This window comes from the organism of the source record quoted next, unplaced genomic scaffold (genome assembly GCF_019419815.1).
Source record: "Pyrus x bretschneideri cultivar Hongxiangsu unplaced genomic scaffold, Pyrus_bretschneideri_v1 Contig5, whole genome shotgun sequence".
NCBI lineage: Eukaryota > Viridiplantae > Streptophyta > Magnoliopsida > Rosales > Rosaceae > Pyrus > Pyrus x bretschneideri.
This window is the reverse complement of record NW_025999787.1, coordinates 10,692,231-10,711,913: the sequence shown is the minus strand read 5'-3', so window position 1 is coordinate 10,711,913 and position 19,683 is coordinate 10,692,231. Positions and strand designations below refer to the sequence as shown.

The 19,683-nt window shown below is 37.0% G+C and overlaps 3 protein-coding genes across 4 annotated transcripts; all 3 read right to left on the bottom strand.

Moving 5' to 3' along the window:
- Window positions 1–623: 623 nt before the first annotated feature.
- Window positions 624–3,182, bottom strand: LOC103940349 (mediator of RNA polymerase II transcription subunit 15a). The gene is made up of 7 exons (XM_048569456.1): window positions 3,022–3,182; window positions 2,555–2,687; window positions 2,245–2,356; window positions 2,016–2,109; window positions 1,797–1,909; window positions 1,326–1,400; window positions 624–1,066 (listed from the first exon to the last, which is right to left on the bottom strand). Exons 2-7 carry the CDS (start codon window positions 2,662–2,664, stop codon window positions 830–832), a joined length of 741 nt encoding a protein of 246 aa, XP_048425413.1. The 5' UTR covers window positions 2,665–2,687; window positions 3,022–3,182; the 3' UTR covers window positions 624–829.
- A 1,495-nt stretch (window positions 3,183–4,677) lies between these two features.
- On the bottom strand, window positions 4,678–11,974 carry LOC103940351 (mediator of RNA polymerase II transcription subunit 15a). Of its 2 annotated transcripts, none has more exons than XM_048569455.1 (9): window positions 11,799–11,974; window positions 11,336–11,468; window positions 11,026–11,137; window positions 10,746–10,842; window positions 9,111–10,496; window positions 7,352–7,413; window positions 6,891–6,965; window positions 5,252–6,625; window positions 4,678–5,118 (listed from the first exon to the last, which is right to left on the bottom strand). In XM_048569455.1, exons 2-9 carry the CDS (start codon window positions 11,443–11,445, stop codon window positions 4,972–4,974), a joined length of 3,363 nt encoding a protein of 1,120 aa, XP_048425412.1. In that variant the 5' UTR covers window positions 11,446–11,468; window positions 11,799–11,974; the 3' UTR covers window positions 4,678–4,971. The 2 variants fall into 2 exon arrangements, with proteins under 2 accessions (XP_048425412.1, XP_048425411.1); XM_048569454.1 differs by having other exon boundaries at window positions 7,352–7,422; window positions 11,799–11,973.
- A 1,662-nt stretch (window positions 11,975–13,636) lies between these two features.
- Window positions 13,637–15,070, bottom strand: LOC103940357. Its single transcript, XM_048569457.1, has 3 exons — window positions 14,958–15,070; window positions 14,352–14,785; window positions 13,637–14,136 (listed from the first exon to the last, which is right to left on the bottom strand). Exons 2-3 carry the CDS (start codon window positions 14,775–14,777, stop codon window positions 13,840–13,842), a joined length of 723 nt encoding a protein of 240 aa, XP_048425414.1. The 5' UTR covers window positions 14,778–14,785; window positions 14,958–15,070; the 3' UTR covers window positions 13,637–13,839.
- Window positions 15,071–19,683: the final 4,613 nt, after the last annotated feature.

Sequence of the window (19,683 nt, the reverse complement as noted above, 5' to 3'; positions counted from 1 at the left end):
CAGAGAATGGAGGAGAGAAGCTGAAGGGCTGGTTTGGTATTGTTGTGCTTTGAAAAAAAGCTGATTCTGCTGTGTTGTGAGAATAAGCAATTGTGAAATAAAACAGCAGATTGTTTGGTAAACTTTTTTGTAAAAGTGCTTTTGAAAAAAAAAAAAAAACAGTATTATAGTGTTTGGTAAACTTTTATGTAAAACAAATGTGAAAAAAATCGGTTTTTCAAAGTTGGGTTTTGCAGCTTATTGTTTTTGGCTTTTTTTCACTCAAAACTATGAAAAAAAGCTAAAGCTAAATGTTTACCAAACATAAAAATAGTTCCCAGCTTTTTTCAGAATCATCTCAGTACTAAACCAGGCCGAAGTAGCATACGAGGCCGTGAGAACATGGAAATTCAGACCAAAGAAGCATAAAAACCATATGGAAAAGATGATGATGCATCTTGAACAATTGACAAACTTGATAGAAAAGACGTGATGCGCAAACACGACGTCCTTTCAGGTTGGAGGGGTCCTTGTGGTCTGAGACTTGGTCTCCATTGGGAAGTCACGGCCCAGGATTATGGAAGTACCTGGGTTGGGGCTGCAGTATACTAATACGAACGAGAGAGAGAGAGAGAGAGCTCCCCTATTTCAACCATATAAAACTGATGATAAATCATTCCCAGTCATACAATAAATACAAACAAACATTGCTACTGTTCCAAACACACAAATAACTATTGACAAATAGCTAGAAATCTTTCAAAATGCGGTCCATTCATTTTGCGGTTGCGGTTGTGATTTCTTCGTTTTGTTGAAGCTCGCCAGCCTTTCAACAACGGTGCAATCCACTTTACATATGAGGTGGGGGGAGCTGCCCTTGTTGCAGAGGAGGACCTTGCTTCCTCGGTCTATTTGTATTAATAAAATTTACTATCTGCTTCTCATATAAACTCAACTTGTCTTTCAAACCAGGTGAAATGTTACTCTTGGAAACCTGTAAGATTGATATGAGGCGCTCTAACATGGTTTTGAACATTTTTAGCTTCTCAACCTGCTCTGACTTTGGTTCTTGTGGAAGAGAATCGTGCTGGCAAACAGAAAGAACAGACGTCAGTAAGCAAAAGAATGGCAATTTAAGGAGTAACAACATTGTTGCAGAATCTTATTAGCATTATTGGTGAGGTAACAATCCCATGTAGGCGGTCTACATGGGTACAATAATTACAAGGGAGATCAAGGTAGAATCTATCAAAGAGCAGCACCACAATAACCTAGCAGGGAAAGCCCTGCTTATTGCTAAAAGTTCAAGCAACAAATTATGAGAGAAGAAAAAAATGATTACCTACCTGCTGAAGTTTAGTAGCAATTTTCTGATACATTTCACTTAGTTCAGGTAAGTACTTTTCCTTCATGACTTTGATCTGCAAATGAAAGTTATAAATACAAAGATGATTAGAAAGAACTTTGCTGCAGCTACATGCTTGCCGATACCATCATAACATCAATGCCAATGGAAAAGAGCCCATGCATGCAACCATGAATTCAGAATTCAGACAGCATGAATTCATGTATGCTTGTATCTAATGAAGCAAGTTTTAATTAACTCGCAACCATCGATGGTTGCTTAACAAAGCTGCCCCACAAGGAATCTTAACTAGCATCTAATTCTTCAAAATCCCCATTCAAGGCAATTTTGGCATTAGTATAATTATTTTCCAGTAGCTCTATTCCCACCGCCACGCCAAATAATTTGTATTTTTATATTTAGATGTTGTATGTGAAAGCCATCAAATGGACAAGAAGTCAGGACATCTTACTCTTTGATAGACCTCCTCTCGCCAATCACCCCCATTTGCATATCCAGTCTGAGATGAGGAATATCCAGTCTGAGATGAGGAATATCCCGTCTGAGATGAGGAATCTAGAGAATCTACAAAATATAGAGAGATATATATGCCAATGTTTGCACATAAAATGAAATTTGAACACAAGGGTTAAAAATGAGAAAGAAAAAAAAAAAAAAAAAAAAGCATTACCAGCAGAGTTAGATTGTAAAGAATTGCCCATTGAATTCTGAGACTCGGTCTCCATGGTGAGCATCTTCCGAGAAAGTTCCCGTAGATAATCCGACTACAAAAAGAAAAAAAAATCCATGCTAGACAACATTATTTTAAGAAGTCATATATGTAATAGATAGGTAAGTATTTCAGTACGCAAACATTTCATGCACCATAAGAAATAAGAACTCTGGTATTATGGAAGCACCTGGCTTGTGGCTGCAGCATAAATCTTTTCCTCAATCCTTACAGCAATTTTGCTGAGTTCCTGCAATCCATCTTGTCCGGAGAAGGGAAGATGCCTCTTCAATGTATCCATTCTATACATGCAATAAAACCAACATCAGTAACTGACTACCAAAACGGGGGTAGCATTCATAATAGCAAAACTGTATTCGTATACAATCCACTAAAATATGTTTTAAGTTTGAACCCCTCTCGCCATAGTTTAAGATTAGATTACGCTAAATTAGACTACCGCTTGAAACAAAAAAAAATCGACAAAGAAAAACACTTACATCTTGTTGACAATTCTTTGCCTTGAATCAGCCTGCAGCTGACTTCTCCAATCGCCGGCATCCATGGCGGCCTCTCCAACTTGAGAAGGCGTCCACTTATTGGTATCCATCGAATCCAATCAACCCAACAAAACTGCCAAAAACAAAAGCACAGGACTGAGCTATTTCAACGAAAACCTACGAAAAGGGCACAAAAATTCGTACAAGAGCTAGCTATTCGGACGACGATACAGTTTATAATTACGCAGGCATTTTTTTGCATCAGAAATTGCATTCATTCAAGCTGATTCTAAACACGATTTAGGCGCCATGAAAAATCAAAACTTGCAATTCACATACAACCGAAAACCGGATACGATTTACACAATCAGATCACCAAAACACCAACAATAACTAATTTTCCACAAAACCCACGACCGATCAACATCTAAAACCAAAAACCCACAAATAATTGACCAAAAAGTCACCTCGTTTCTTTCAGAACAGGAGAGTTGAAGATTGAAAGGTTCAGGTAGCCTGGAGTGAAACAATGGAGAAATTGCAGAACTGGGAAATCGGGGGATTGGGAAAGGAAGGAGGGTTCTTGCTCGAAAGCTTCAAACTTTGAGAAGATTGACTGGATTGATGCGTCCGAATGTGGTCTTTTTAGTTTTTAGTAGGAAGGGAGAGGCAACGAAATTTCCTATTTTAACCAATGTCTGGTTTTTTTTTTTTTTTTTTTTTTTTTTACTTTGAATTTTTTTGAGGAGAAAAGGACAATAAAACCATCGTCCTTAGGATTTTGCACGTTGCCACTTGCCACTTTATCCTAGTCCTTCTAGGCTTTCGTGTCAAATCTCAATAGGATAGGAATATTTCCGATTACGTCAAAAAGTACAAAGTAATCTTTTTTATAATTAGCTTCTTGGTACGTGCTCAATTGAGCGAATTGACTTTTAAACGTCAATTAATGTGTTAGTATTTCATTAGTTTTATGTCTTTTATCATCGCTTTGAAACTTATTTATTTGTACTAAATAAGAAATTGCTATATATAGTTGGTCTAATAAGTTTGTCTCTAACATTATTGATGCAAAAAGACTGATTTTCTTATATATTTTTTAATTTTAAATTTATTAGTTATATAACTTTACACTTTATTGCTTTTCAAAAAAGACAGAACAAGGAGGAAATCAATTATTCCTCAGTTAATCTACACTTCATTATTCCTCAATTAATCTACTTTTTGATTTTTTGGGTATTAAACTACATATAGTAAGCGTTGCATAACTTTCATTTTCATGTATTAATAAATGGAAGAATCCAAATGATTTCGCATGTGAGTAAATACATGTGGTTAGCATGAAATCTAAATGTCTCTTTAATTCAACATAACAACCTCTTGTCCCACAAGATTTTGAAACCATTACCTCCTCCAACGAAATGGAGATCAAAAAACCATTAGTACAAAGGTAGAATACAACCAAACTCTAGGTATAGCAATTTTTTTTCTCTCTAACAAAAGCCAATACATGCAGATGACGCTTTATCACAGTGACGAAAATCAATTATGTCTATGCACCCTAACCAACCTCCTCACCCCTAACAAAAGCCAATACATTGATATCCTCTACCCTTCTAAAGTCATCACATTTTTATTCCGAGAATGGAGGAGAGAAGCTGAAGTAGCATATGAGAACATGGAAATTCAGACCAAAGGAGAATAAAAACCGTACGGAAAAGATGATGATGCATCAGGAACAATTGAGAAACTTGATTGAAAAGATCATTCCAAAAAGATCGAATTTGCAGCGAATGTGGACCACGACGCCTTTTCAGGTTGGAGGGGACCCTTGTGGTCTGAGACTTGGTCTCCATTGTGAGTTCACGGCCCAGGATTATAGAATTACCTGGGCTGTGGCTGCAGTATAATAATACAAGGGCTCCCCTAATTCAAGAGAAATTTTTAATTGTGACGAAAACACAGATAACAAATTATGTGTTTTTTTTTATGTAAATAGTGGAAATTTTTAATTTTTAAGTTATTAACTTTTTAACACACATATTCTACCATTTATATAAAAACACATAGTGTACTACCTCGCGTGACGGTCACACTGAAAAATCTCTCCTAATTCAACCATATAAAAGTAAAACTGATGATAAATCATTCCCATAGTCATACAATAAAAGTAAATAAACATTTGTACTGTTCCAAGCACACAAACAACATTATAAAAATGCAGTCTTTTTAATTAATTATTGGCAAATAGCTCGAAATCTTTCAAAATGCACTGTGCAGTGCCCATTGCACTTCCTTTCCCACTGCCCTGGCATTATCAGCAGAATCCGCATACGTTTGACAATAATTTTCCGCGTAGCACGTTGCAAATGACAAATTCTTCCAGCGTCACATGCTTCTTGCCCTTGTTTCTTCTTCTAGCAGCAGCAGCGGCGGGAGTAGCAGCACCACAACGATGACAACGCCCACCCTTCCACCTCACAGCAGCAAACAGATGCACTCAATGGATCTGAGCCAATGTCACTGACAGATGCACTCAAAGCATTAGGTGACATCGATTTCTCCTGCAAGTTCAAAATACAGAAATTTAATTTAAGCACAAGTGAGGGAAGGAAAAGACTAACTTAGATGGTAAGTACTGAAACATCATTACAGCACTCAAAAAGAGAAATATGTAATGAGAACCACTTTACTAACCGCCTTAATCAAGCATTCAAGAGGCTGCTCAGTAACACTCGACTTGCCAGAAATAGTTGACAAAGCATTAACATGACTACCATCTGGTACACTAAATTCAGCAAGCAAAGGAGATGCCGATATCCCAGGGCTGCCAATTGCAAAAGACTGGACTGGTGCTCCCACCCCAGCCGCTTGTTGATGTCCGATATTCCCAGCATTTGGTAGTGAGGAAGGTTTCTCAGAATCCCATGGCATGGGGGATGGAGCCATGGGAGTTGAAGGAGATGGAATGACAAAAGGTGAACCGGCAGTTTGCAATGGTGTTCCAGCTTTCGGGTGAGTCAGTAGATTCTTGTGGTCAACTTGGGGAGGAGAATGTTGCGAAATTTGAGGAGATGCAGCCTGAAGGAGTTGGTTTAATGAAGGAATAGGAAATGGAGATCCTGATTTCAACTGCTGATGAGGATAAGCACGCTGGCCTGAGGACATATGTTGCTGAAAAACCCCTGGCTTAACACCCATCCCCTGTCTCATCTTCAAGTCATTTGCATCATTCATTTGATGAAGCTGTGGCATTTGGTGTTGGTTCGCCTGCATCTGCGCCGGAAGCTGCTGCTTTGCCTGCTGTAACTGTTGCTGAGGTTGCTGCTGCCGCTGTTGCTGTTGCAGCTGCTTCTGTATCATTTGCTGCTGCATTCGCTGTTGATACAGCTGCTTCAGTTGATTCTGAAGCATTTGCTGTTCCTGCTGTTTTAATTGCTGGTGTTGAAGCATACCAGAATTTGACTGAAGGGAGTTAATATTTGGCTGAAGCATACTAACCCCACTCTGTGATGACAAACCATTCATGTTAGCTAGCTGGGGAGCACTGACAGGAGTTTGTTGGATAGATCCCACCGGAACTTGCTGCAAAGAGTTCAGTGCATTTCCCCGTCCTGAATCCAAATTTGTACTCAGCTGCAATGAATTCATCATGTTCTGCTGTGCTGTTGAAACCCCAGTTATCGAAGACATTGAATTTTGCTGCAAACTTGTCATATTGTTCTGCTGCATTGTTGGCACAGAACCTTGTAAATTCATTGTTTGCAACTGCGGGTTCATTTGATTTTCATGAGACTGCACTTGAGGAATTTGAGACTCCGGCTGCTGCATGGAGTGCAAATGAGGTGGGGTGAGCTGCCCTTGTTGCAGAGGAGGACCTTGCTTCCTCGGTTTATTTGTATTAATAAAATTTACTATCTGCTTCTCATATAAACCCAACTTGTCTTTCAAACCAGGTGAAATGTTACTCTTGGAAACCTGTAAGATTGATATGAGGCGCTCTAACATGGTTTTGAACATTTTTAGCTTCTCAAGCTGCTCTGACTTTGGTTCTTGTGGAAGAGAATCGTGCTGGCAAACAGAAAGAACAGACGTCAGTAAGCAAAAGAATGGCAATTTAAGGAGTAACAACATTGTTGCAAAAATCTTATTAGCATTATTGGTGAGGTAACAATCCCATGTAGGCGGTCTACATGGGTACAATAATTAAAAGGGAGATCAAGGTAGAATCTATCAAAGAGCAGCACCACAATAACCTAGCAGGGAAAGCCCTGCTTATTGCTAAAAGTTCAAGCAACAAATTATGAGAGAAGAAAAAATTGAATTGATTACATACCTGCTGAAGTTTAGTAGCAATTTTGTGATACATTTCACTTAGTTCGGGTAAGTACTTTTCCTTCATGACTTTGATCTACAAATGAAAGTTATAAATACAAAGATGATTAGAAAGACCTTTGCCGCAGCTACATGCTTGCCGACACCATCATGACATTAATGCCAATGGAAATGAGCCCGTGCATGCAACCATGAATTCAGACAGCATGAATTCATGTATGCTTGTATCTAATGAAGCAAGTTTTAATTAACTTCCAACAGATGGTAGCTTAACAAAGCTGCCCCACAAGGAATCTTAACTAGCAGGTAATTCTTCAAAATCCCCATTCAAGGCAATTTTGGCATTATTATAATTATTTTCCAGTAGCTCTATTCCCACCCCCACGCCAAATAATTTGTATTTTTATATTTAGATGCTGTATGTGAAAGCCATCAAATGGACAAGAAGTCAGGACATTTTACTTTTTGATAGACCTCCTCTTGCCAATCACCCCCATTTGCATGTCCAGTCTGAGCTGAGGAATCTAGAGAAGCTACAAAATATAGAGAGATATATGTCAATGTTTGCACATAAAATGAAATTTGAACACGAGGGTTAAAAATGAGAAAGAAAAAAAAACCATTGCATGCAGAACATTGATTTGGAAAATTATCCTTCCCAAACAGTTGAAATGTATTTTTTGTAAAACAAAATATAAATATGATTCCATACATCATAAGCAATCTAAGAACAAACAAGAAGCTTCATGAGCCAGTGGAAAAGGACCATGCATGCACTAGATTGGGGAAAATAAATACATGGGCAACGACATTTAGTAAACAGGACCAAAAGCTCTTTATCTATAAACCAATAGAAGCAAAACTGAAGAATAAAAAGTAAAAACCCAAAGGTATGAAACACTTCAGGTGCAATTTTGCTTCCACTTTCTGCTTATGAGGGCAATTACTTTTTTATGGGAAGACTTCAAAGGTTTCTATTTCTTTGTTTAAAAGTAATTGTGGAGTTATCGAGAGGAAATGGGATAACATTAGATCAGAACAGCGTCTCTATCACCATAGCTCATGAAAAGACAGATACAAAAACTAAAATCAAAGGCAACAGAAGCTTCAGCTTTCACCAGTAAATCACTCGAAAGAACTCTGATTGTAAACATGAAGCACAAGAGGTGAAAGGTAAACTTATGGTAACTAAGGTGGTCCGTATACCTAATTTGAGGCGTAGGCGCAAAACTCGTAACTAGGCTATTTATTCTCTTAGTCGGGTTTAATAACTATTTCCTTATCCTTGTGGATTATTATTTGCTATAATTATTTCATTTCCTTGTGGGATTTTATTTTAAGATTATATAACCACGTCAATCTCTATTACTCAACCCTAGTTCAGCCTATGGATATTCAGAATACAAGACTAACTTTGAATTTATTTTTCTTTCAGTTTGGGATTTAGCTTTTTATCTTCCCTCCCCTGTGCTGCAACATACAAGACTAACTCTGTTCCTTTTATATAAATCCAATTACCAAATATAAATCACAAAATTTTATGTCCACTACCACTAGACATATCAACCTCTAAAAAGAAAAGCAAGAAATCAAGAAAGACCGAGGCTTGCTTTAGCACTATAGTTTAATGTGACCAGATATTTGCATAGGACTCTGGTTCTCCATTCCATGATGGTTAGATGCTGAAGTAATGGAAAACAACAGAAATCCGCATGCTTGACAGAGAGGTATGATGCATCTGTTTAAAAGTGATGGTGACAATGAACATGTGGTGGGAAGATGGGACACGCCTAATTGGCAAGATAGCCAGGCATAAAAATTTCTATTGACGAAGTCCAATGCACAGCCATGTTACATTTTACTACAAGAAGTCATATATGGTAAAGACAAATTTCCAAAATTAGACTACTTCCATAGAGAGTCTAGACACCTACATCGGGCAACCACAACAAAATAATATATTTACCAAAGTCATCCAAAAAATGTGTGCCCCCATAAAAACATATAATAAAGACCATTTTCATAACAAAATCAGATTAATGACATAAAAATGACAGTATTACCTATGATACATTGTGATAAACGGACCCAAATGACACATAATGCAAAAGTAAAATAAGAATAAAATAAGATTCCGCCCAAAATGTGCACCTATGATAATCCAGATATCATGAAAGCACATGCATAAAATCAGGAAAGTGCATAAGTGCAAAAATCGTACTCCATGATGTCTCAGGAACAGGTCTCTGAGATTGATATAACTGCTTTTGCTGATCCATTACGTTTTGAGCTTGAAGCATGGTTCCTGATATCTGACCTGCTGCTTGAAGCCTTTGCTGCATATCTCGTTGCAGTGGATTTGACAGCTGTTGCAAACCCATTTGTTGCATCTGTGCAGGCTGTGGTTGAATCTGTGACATCATTTGTTGCTGCGATGCTTGCGGTTGTGACTGCTGTCCTTGAGTCGGTAACATGTTAGAAGCATTCTGATGTTGTTGCTGCTGCACCTGAACCTTGGATTGTTGCAACAAGTGTACAGAGTGCTGATTTGGTTGCATACTAGAATTACCACTTTGAGTTCCAAGGTGCTGCTGTTGCTGTAATCCGGTAACATTACTCTGAGAGCCCAATTGTTGCTGATGGATATTAGAAAGGCTGCTTTGCTGAGCCATTAACTGCTGCTGCTGCTGCTGCTGTTGCTGTTGCTGTTGTTGAAGGTTTAAAAGATTATTCTGCTGGTTTAGTAACCTCTGTTGTTGCTGCTGCTGCATATTCCCAACATTATTTTGTTGTCCAATCATCTGATTCTGGGACAAGTTTGAAGCAGTTGGCTGTTGCACCATAAGCGGCGGCTGCTGCTGCTGCTGCGGGGGTAATATTGGCTGTTGTGCCATTGGTGTTTGCTGTTGATGAACAGCTGCCTGTTGAGGCTGCTGTTGCTGCCTGAGAACTGGCTGTGAATGCTGCTGAAGCATGGGTTGTGATGACTGTTGCATAGCAGATTGTTGATTCTGCGGAAGACTCGAGAGAGATGGTTGCACCGAAGTCTGCATAACAGATGATGCTGGCATAACAGATTGCTGCGAAGACTGCAACGGAGTCGATTGTAAAAGGTTCTGCTGCTGCTGCTGTTGCTGTTGCACAAGTTGTGGCATATTTCCCTGCTGATATTTTGGCTTCAAAAGCGAATGTTGCATCTGTTGATGGTACATATACTGCTGGGAATTCTGGGAATTCTGGGATTGCTGCGGCTGCTGCTGTTGGGGAACTACCTGTTGCCTTCCTGGCATTTGCCTTTGAGAATTAGTAAAGACATTGGAGGGTACCCCCTGGCCCATGGAATTCCCTAATGAATTCTGTGAACTTCCGGACATATTTTGCATGTTTGGGTTTTGTCCAACAATACTTGGGATAGGAGTCTGGGTTAAACTTGAAGAAGGAGGTAGTGCGGATGATAAGCCAGATGAACTTTGAACTCCAGAAGGCGGAATGTTATTCTGAATGTTCTGTGATAAAAGTGGTTGGCGTCCTTGAGATTGATTAGCTGGCAACGGCATAGAGAGTGATTGCCCATGATTGGGGACTTGGGGTTGCATACCAAAAGACCCTATTCAAGTAAAATAGCAAGAATAAACACCACATAAACAAGCGTCAAAACAAGAATACAATAAATGTCATTTGTACTCATCATTTGACCCATTAAATACGAGCAAATAAAGATATCAAGAACGAATCATCTCAGTTAAGAAATGCAGGAATAATTAAGAAAAAGAAAGAACGTTTCTCACAATAAATTAACCACCAAGACGAAAGCTAGCCGGGAGAGAAAAGGGCAGTTTTCAATAGTTGTTTTTACCTGGATCAGGGGGCCTGTTGCTGTTACCAGCAGAGAAATTTTGAGACTTGGTCTCCATTGTGAGCATCTTCAGAGAAATTTTCCGTAGATAATCCGACTACAAAAATAAAAATAAAATCCAAGCTAAACTTAGAATACAGTTCTATCCAAAATATGAAGAAAGTTCAAACATAGACAACATTATTTTAAGACGTCATATATGTAATAGATAGGTAAGTATTTAAGTACGCAAACATTTCATGCACCATAAGAAATAAGAACTCCGGAATTATGGAAGCACCTGGCTTGTGGCTGCAGTATAAATCTTTTCCTCAAACCTTACAGCAATTCTGCTGAGTTCCTGCAATCCATCTTGTCCGGAGAAGGGAAGATGCCTCTTCAATGTATCCATTCTATACATGCAATAAAACCAACATCAGTTACTCACTACCAAAACGGGGGTAGCATTCATAATAGCAAAACTGTATTCGTATACAATCCACTAAAATACGTTTTAAGTTTGATCCCCTCTCGCCATAGTTTAGATTAGATTACGCTAAATTAGACTACCGCTTGAAACAAAACAAAAATCGACAAAGAAAAACACTTACATCTTGTTGACAATTCTTTGCCTTGAATCAGCCTGCAGCTGACTCCTCCAATCGCCGGCATCCATGGCGGCCTCTCCAACCTGAGAAGGCCTCCACTTATTGGTATCCATCAAATCCAATCAACCCAACAAAACTGCTAAAAACAAAAGCACAGGACTGAGCTATTTCAACGAAAACCTACGAAAAGGGCACAAAAAATTCGTACAAGAGCTAGCTATTCGGACGACGATACAGCTTATAATTAGGGAGTTTTAACGAAAATACTGTTCACTCTAACGAAAAACCACATTTTAACGCTAAAAAGTCAATCTGGTATTATGAAAAATCAAAACTTGCAATTCATATACAACCGAAAACCCGATACGATTTACACAATCAGATCACAAAAACACCAACAATAACGAATTTCCCACAAAACCCACGATCGATCAACATCTAAAACAAAAATTGACCAAAAAGTTACCTCTTTTCTTTCAGATCGGGAGAGTTGAAGATTGAAAGGTTCAGGCTGCCCGGAGTGAAACAATGGAGAAATTGCAGATCTGGGAAATCGGGGGATTAGGAAAGGGAGGAGGGTTCTTGCTCAAAAGCTTCGAACTTTGAGAAGATTGAATGGATTGATGCGTCCGAATGTGGCCTCTTTAGTAATAAGTAGGAAAGGAGTGACAACAAATATCCTATTTTAACCAATGTCTGATTTTTTAGGTTTTTTTTTTTTTTTTTTTTGAAATTTGAATTTTTTAGGGACAAAATGACGATAAAACCATTGTCCTTAGAACTACATAAGTTGCCACTTGCCACTTCATCCTAATCCTTCTGGGCTTTCTAGTCAAATCCCCATAGAATAGGAATATTTCCAACTGAGTCAAAAGAACAAAGTAATCTTTTTTATAACTAGCTTCTCAACATGCGCTTAAATGTGCAAATTGATTTTAAATGCTAATTAATGTGGTGACGTTTCATTAGTTTTATGTCTTATGTCATCACTTTGAAACTTATTTATTTGTACCAAATAAGAAACTGCTATATATAGTTGTAATAAGTTTGTATCTCTAAGATCATATCCAATGGTTGAGCCACAAGTCAAATTTTTTAGTCCGGAAAATTTAGCTTTTAACCCAGAAATAGTTTTTTTGCTCCAACCGTTCTAGCTTAAAATTTTAGTCCGAGATTATTAAAGAATGAACTTAGGCTATTTTTTTTGTTAAATTAAATTTTAAAAAAATAAATAAATATGTAAACCATCGTAAATTAATTTTATAAACATTTTAATCTAAAAAAAATTAAATTCCGATAAATATTGGGGAGAGTCCACTCCGATTTCTGAGCTAAATTTTGGGGGGAATTTGGCATTGGTTTAGCATTTAGCCTAAAATTTCCTCTTGGTTGGAGTGGGTTTGGGGGAAAATTTTGGGGCGGCTTTTAGCCCACCATTAGAGTTGGTCTAACATTATTGATGTAAATAGACTGATTTTCTTATATATATTTTTTTAATTTTAATTTTAAATTTATTAATTATATAACTTTACACTTTATTGCTTTTCAAAGAAGACAGAGCAAGGAGGAGATCAATTATTCCTCAATTAATCTACTGCTTGACCTTTTGGTATCAAATTTTATATAGTAAGTGTCACGTAATTTTCATTTTCATCTGTTAATAAATGTAATCCAAATGATTTTGCATGTGAGTAAATACATGTGGTTGGCATGAAATCCAAGTGTCTCTTTAGTTCAATATAACCTCCCCGTGTCCCATGAGATTTTGAAACCATTACCTCATTAATGAAATGGAGATCAAAAAACCATTAGTAGAACGGTAGAATACAACCAAACTCTAGGTATAGCAATTTTTTTTCTCTCTAACAAAAGCCAATACATGCAGATGACGCTTTATGACAGTGACGAAAAACAATTATGTATATGCACCCCTACCAACCTCTTACCCCTAACAAAAGCCAATACATTGATATCGTCTACCCTTCCAAAGTCACCACATTTTTATTCAGATAATGGAGGAGAGAAGCTGAGGTAGCATATGAGGCCATGAGAACCTGGAAATTCAGACCAAAGAAGCATAAAAACCATATGGAAAAGATGATGAAGCATGAACAATTGACAAACTTGATAGAAAAGATGTGATGCGCAAACACGACGCCTTTTCAGGTTGGAGGGGGCCTTTGTGGTCTGAGATCGACTTGGTCTCCATTGTGAATTCACGGCCCAGGATTATGGAAGTACCTGGGTTGTGGCTGCAGTATACTAATACAAGGATGGAGGGAGAGACAGAGAGAGTAAAACTGTTGATAAATCATTCCCATAGCATACCATAAAAGTAATTAAACATTTCTACCGTTCCAAACACACAAACAACGTTATAAAAATGCAGTCCGTTAATTATTGGCAAATAGCTAGAAATCTTTCAAACTGCTGTCCATTCATTTTGCGGTTGCGGTTTCTTCATTTTGTTGAAGCTCGCCAGCCTCTCTACAATGGTGCAATCCACTTTACAATGCACCCACTGCCCATCGCACTTCCTGTTCCACTGCCCTGGCATTATCAGCAGGATCCGCATATGTTTGACAATATTTTTCTGCGTAGTACGTTGCAAATGATATAAGTTCTTCCAGCGTCACATCCTCCTTGCCCTTGTTTCTTCTTCTAGCAGCAGCAGTGGCAGGAGTAGCAGCACCACACCGATGACAACGCCCAGCCTTCCACCTTGCAGCAGCAAATAGTATCGGCAATCCCATTTTCTTACGGTAAACTTCTTCCCATTTCAGTGTACTACATTTGGGGCAACCCTGAACACATAAGAAGACACATACAGAGACTCGTGGTTAATTGCGTAGATTTGGTGCCCTAATATGGCAGAAGAACACAGTTCATTAAATAAAATCTGAACAGGAAATGTGGATAATCAAACTGCTAACAGTTACAAACTTAGCCAAATTTTTGCCTGAATAATCCTTAATGTAGAAATCCTGATTATATAATTAATGAGAAATGATATTCTTACTTCGTAGGGGACGCCATGGGTAAAGAGACCTTCTCTAGGTAGAGTGCGTCCGTGGTGATAGCCAACTCGGCGGGCACATGGTCTGAGACCAAACCGTTTATCAGACGGTTCACGTCCATACCTCGTTTCCTTCTTGCGTCCAGGATTGAGAATGCGTTGCCTCCCTTTTCCGAGTATACGATCGGCCCCAGGGCCAGTGCGGTAACCAGTTCGGGAAACTGTGCCTGTCGTAGGCTCACGAGGCAGTGAATTAAACAGAACGTCTGCTTGTGCTTGGACATTATTGTGGTCTTTGTTGTCGCTAGAAGTTGCATCAACATTAGTAGCAGCGATGCTTCCAAAAGTTCTGTTGATACCCTGAATACTTTTCTCATTAATATTCCCAGTCTTTCGAAGCATACAACGAATGGAAGCAGCCATTGCCATTGCCCTGCCTCCATTTAAGAAAAAGGAGTTGTGAGTCCCAGAAAAATAATACAATCAAACGATCAGAGAAAGAAATATAATCCCAAAATGCATCATCCTATTGATCCAACCCATACTGATTACAAGCAAAGAAAATAATAGCAGAGGAATTCGCAAGTAAACCGATGGTGGGAAATTTACCTGGTTGGTTGAGGCTCAGGCAAAGAGGGGCTCAGCGTAGGGTTTCTGGTGAAGCTCAGCTAGGGTAAAGAGAAATTTAATTCAATCCATCTTTTGTTATTCTACCCCCCAACTTTTTTTATTTTTTTAATTTAATGTGAATTATCTTTTCTATTAATTTATAGAAGTTTTTTTATATGGGTCCAAAGTAACTAAAAATTGGACCTATTTCAAAAATCAAAAGTCATTAAAAATTGGAGCTATTTCAAATTTTTCCTAATTTTTTTTTATACAATTAACGTTAAAGACAAAATATATTTAAAATTAGGCCAATTTTTTTTGCGATCCTTGTGATAACACTCCACTTTCAATGTCACCCTCGTGGTGAAAAAGTTGTTAATTAAATCATCGTGGTGAGGGCTATTGGCAATTGGGGTCCAAACTCAAACTTCCATTTTAGTCTTCGTTAAACAAACTCGTGTGACTATCACGTGGAGGTTCAAATTTGTTATTTCAATATAAATTATATCTTATGCCATGGACATCTAGTACGACTTATGTTTTATCTAAAATTGGACTTCACGAAAAAGAAGCTTGAATGCCGTTCTTGGGTGAAACTAAACCTATAAATCCACGTCAATGGCCAGGAGTAGAGGAGAAGGTGAAGTTGTGCCTAATTTCTTAGGTATGGTTTCGTTTGGAAATCATGATGAAGTGTTCTCTCAAATTCAAAGCAACACTAAAGTGCAAGATGAAGTTCCCAATAGCCTATGATAAATTGAAATTCATAACCCTGATGCAAATAATGACGTGGATTTACATGTTTAGTTTCACCCTACAATGGCGTTCAAACTTCATTTTTGTGAAATTCAATTTCTGTTAGATCCTAGCTAAGTTGTACCATTTACTTGGCATATTATGTAATTTAAAATGAAATGACGAATTTGACCCCTTCACGTGATAATCGCGGGAGTTTGTTTAATAATAGACTAACGGAAGTTTGGATTTGGACCTCAATTGCTAACAAGTCTCACCACACGAGGATTTAGTTGACAACTTTTCCACCACAAGCATGACATTGAAAGTTGCACGTGACCATAGGGACCATGAACAAAATTTAGCCTTAAAATTAAATAAAAATTTATCAAGGTCGGAATCAAGGAAAACTTCCTTTTAGACGTATCTTTACACATACTTTTAGCCGTTAGATTAACCCAATTTTAACGGATAAGATGACATTGAACTATTGACTTTTTCTTTTTCCTTTTTTTGTTGAGAAAAACTGACTAATGTGAACTCATATATGAAATTAATTTTGCTTCCCGTGATTGTCAAAATTATTAACAATGTTTTAATTTCTTCACTTTTCTAGCTATTGAAGAAAAATAAAAGCTATCCTTTGGTTGCTGCTCACCCTGGTCTTACTGGTGTGGTGCCACCTTGCCAACGCCGCTCGCCATATACAATGGTGACATGCAATTAGCAGAATTTTTTTCCCAACACTAGTGTAGATTCAACATCAGAATCGCCACTAACATTACTACTTAATGAAATTTTACCACGTTTAGAAATTGGGTGAAATGGGGACATGGGGGCACCGACATGAATCAGATAATTGAATACATACAACCTTTCTTTCTAATAAAATTACCATGAACTTAACCTAGATTAACAAGGTTTTGTGTTGGAGTTTATGATATGGAGAAATTAGGTTCTCATCCTTCCTTTTGCTACTCCTTTGATTAAAACCTTATTCATTTTCATTTTTTAATCAAGATCATTGGTATTAATAACATCATTAATTATTTCAATAATAAAATATTTTTTATTTCTAAATATATTCATTTAATGTTAAAAATGTTACAATTAGTATATTTATATTTATGGCTAAATTTTTTATCGTATATTTTTATTTTTAGTTTGTACCCATTTTTAATTTGCAACCCTTTTTAATTTGTTCCAATTTTCTTTTCAGTTTTAATTTGTACCCATATATTAATTTCTTTTTGTGCCCATATTTTATAAAGTTTTATTTGTATTTGTACCCATATTTTTTTTATTAATTTGTACCCATTTTTAATTTTGCTAAATGTACCCATGCTAATTATATGTACCATTCATGTAATTTTTTTCAAATTTTTAATCTTAAAATGTACTCATTCTTAAATATACCAATTTGTTATAGGTAAAATATAAAATCTATTCAATTTTTTTCTAATCCATTTTTTAAACTTATATGGGTACTTTTTTTTTTTTTTGGGTTGATTTGAGAATGTCACATCCCGACCTGGGTGGGACCACTTCCCAGGCCCGCTCCACCGCCGTAGCACGATATTGTCCGCCTTGGGCTTACCATTCCCTCCACTACAAGAAAAATGAGCTTTGGGTACAAAACAAAGGGCACAATTGAGAATTTTGTGTCAGTTTGACCACCAAAAAGCTTAAACAATTCTCATTCCATAGAGGGCACCATCTATTGTGCCCAATGTTAAAAAAAACAGACACAAAACACTAATGGGCACGGAAATCGTGTCGAGTGGGGTCACATGACAACTTTTTTACTGAAAATGGGCACAAAAAATATTTTGTGTCTATAAAAATTATTTGTTAGTGGCACTATATGTTCTCTCTCGTTTGTCTTTACCTCCTCTAGCACACCAATAATTAAAATTTATAAAATTGTGGTAAATAATGGTATAAAGCTGTTTATTACCGTGCAATATTTTAGCCTCAAAATAAGTTAGCAATAATGTTGTTCAAATTTGTTTTTCCCGAAAGCTGAACCTCATATATCTCACTTACAAGTAAAGAAGAATATCACTACACCGTAGTACTAAGTGGCATGTTTTAGATTTACAAAAGATCATTTCCAGGTGCAATGAATGTTTGTTAGATTCGTATCTTTTTGAACTACTTTTTAGATTGTTATCTTCTTGCAGGTTTGTTTTTTATACTTGGTGACATGGTTTTTGGTTTTAAAGTCTTACCTGCAGTGACACATAACCAACAATTGTGCCCTTAGGGTTGGTCTATGTGCAAAAGTTAGTTGGGCTTCAGATAGACAAATGAGTTAATAATTGTAGATTCCTTTTTATGACACTAATGATAGAAATTGTGTCCACTAAATATTAATAAATAATAAATCACTCTACTTCTCATTGGGTCTTCAAATAGAGAATATATTTTAATAATTATAAATTCCTCTTTTCTGACACAAATGTTAGAAATTGTGTCCAGTAAATATTAATAAATAATAAATACTCTATAGCAAAAGAATATGTTGGCACAATTATGGATTTGTGCCTTTATTCTACTATAAAACGTCCACACACTCCCTTACTATTTTGTATATGGAAATTAAGAAGGTTGCTTCATACACTTGTGTTTCTTTTGAAATTGATCAAGTTCTACATCATTGAGAATGGCGGACAGGCAACGTCGTGGAGTTAGAATTGGAACTGAATCTCTAGCATCACATTCGTATATTGCTTCCAACATTACAACAGCAAATTCCACAACGAATCCTCCAGTTCAACGTCCACGACAACCTGTTAATGTCGGGCGCATACCTCGTTCTTTTGATAATCAATACATTCTTACTACTTTTGCTGATGGTCGCCTTGGCTACGCATTACCCTTCAATAACGGATGCGTACGCGCACCTCAAGGACGTGTATTGCCAGCATGGGCAAACACAGGTAGGACAGAACAATATCCTGTCAATTTGGTTTCTGCTGAAACAACAACTGAAGAGTCTACCAGTTCTGTCGTTATTATTGAAGAACCACGCACTTATCAAGCACAAATTCGTCCTAGAGGTCTGTCTCTCCCACAGTTGAGCTCACGAAATATGCAGAATGTTACCGTTGAGATTTTAAGCAGCGATAACAAGGACAATTAATATATTTTGTATTATGTTATATTTCACTGGTGTACTGTGAAAATATAACTATCTTATGCTATGCTGGACTCTTCTTGGGTCCTTTTATCAACTTATGTAGTATTACAATATAATAATATTTTCTTTCTAATTGGCCCATGATATAGATACTCCCAACATTATATATTTTTTGGTTTATAATTATGTTTCCCTGTTCATACAAAAAAAGAAAGAACAAAAAAAAGAAAAAACAAAAGAAAAACAAAAAGAAAAAAACAAAAAAAATAATAAAAGAACAACGCAAGCCTTTTATCATGCTAAACACAATTAAGCTTCAATAGAGCTTCAAAATTAAAACAAAATTGGACTATAACTAATAATGGCTTTGTGAAATCCCATCCTCGGAATTTCACTATTAATTACATATCTCATTATTTAAATTCGTATTTCACGTTTACATTATTTTCATTAGTTAATTTTAATTCCATTGATTTTTGGAATTAAATCGAATAACTATCGGATTTGAATTTTCGTAATCAATCTTTAAAATTCGTTGACCTTTCAAGTTCACAATTGATGTTTTCAAATAGATCTCGAGACCACGAACGCACAGATGAAAACCGTTTGCGAATCTGGATTATAACGGCATAGTTACAAACATTTGAAGTCGTTTCACTAAACTATAGATTTAAATGAATATAAACTCCCACCTTGTGGGAAAGAGGCCATTCAGGCCAAAGGGAAGGAACCAATAAGTTAAATGGTGGAGGACCAATCAGAATTTTTGGGGTTGGGGGGGGGGGGGTGGGGTTAGAGGTTGAGCAACCAATCAAAAATTAGGAAGAAAAAAAAATACTATGCAAATCA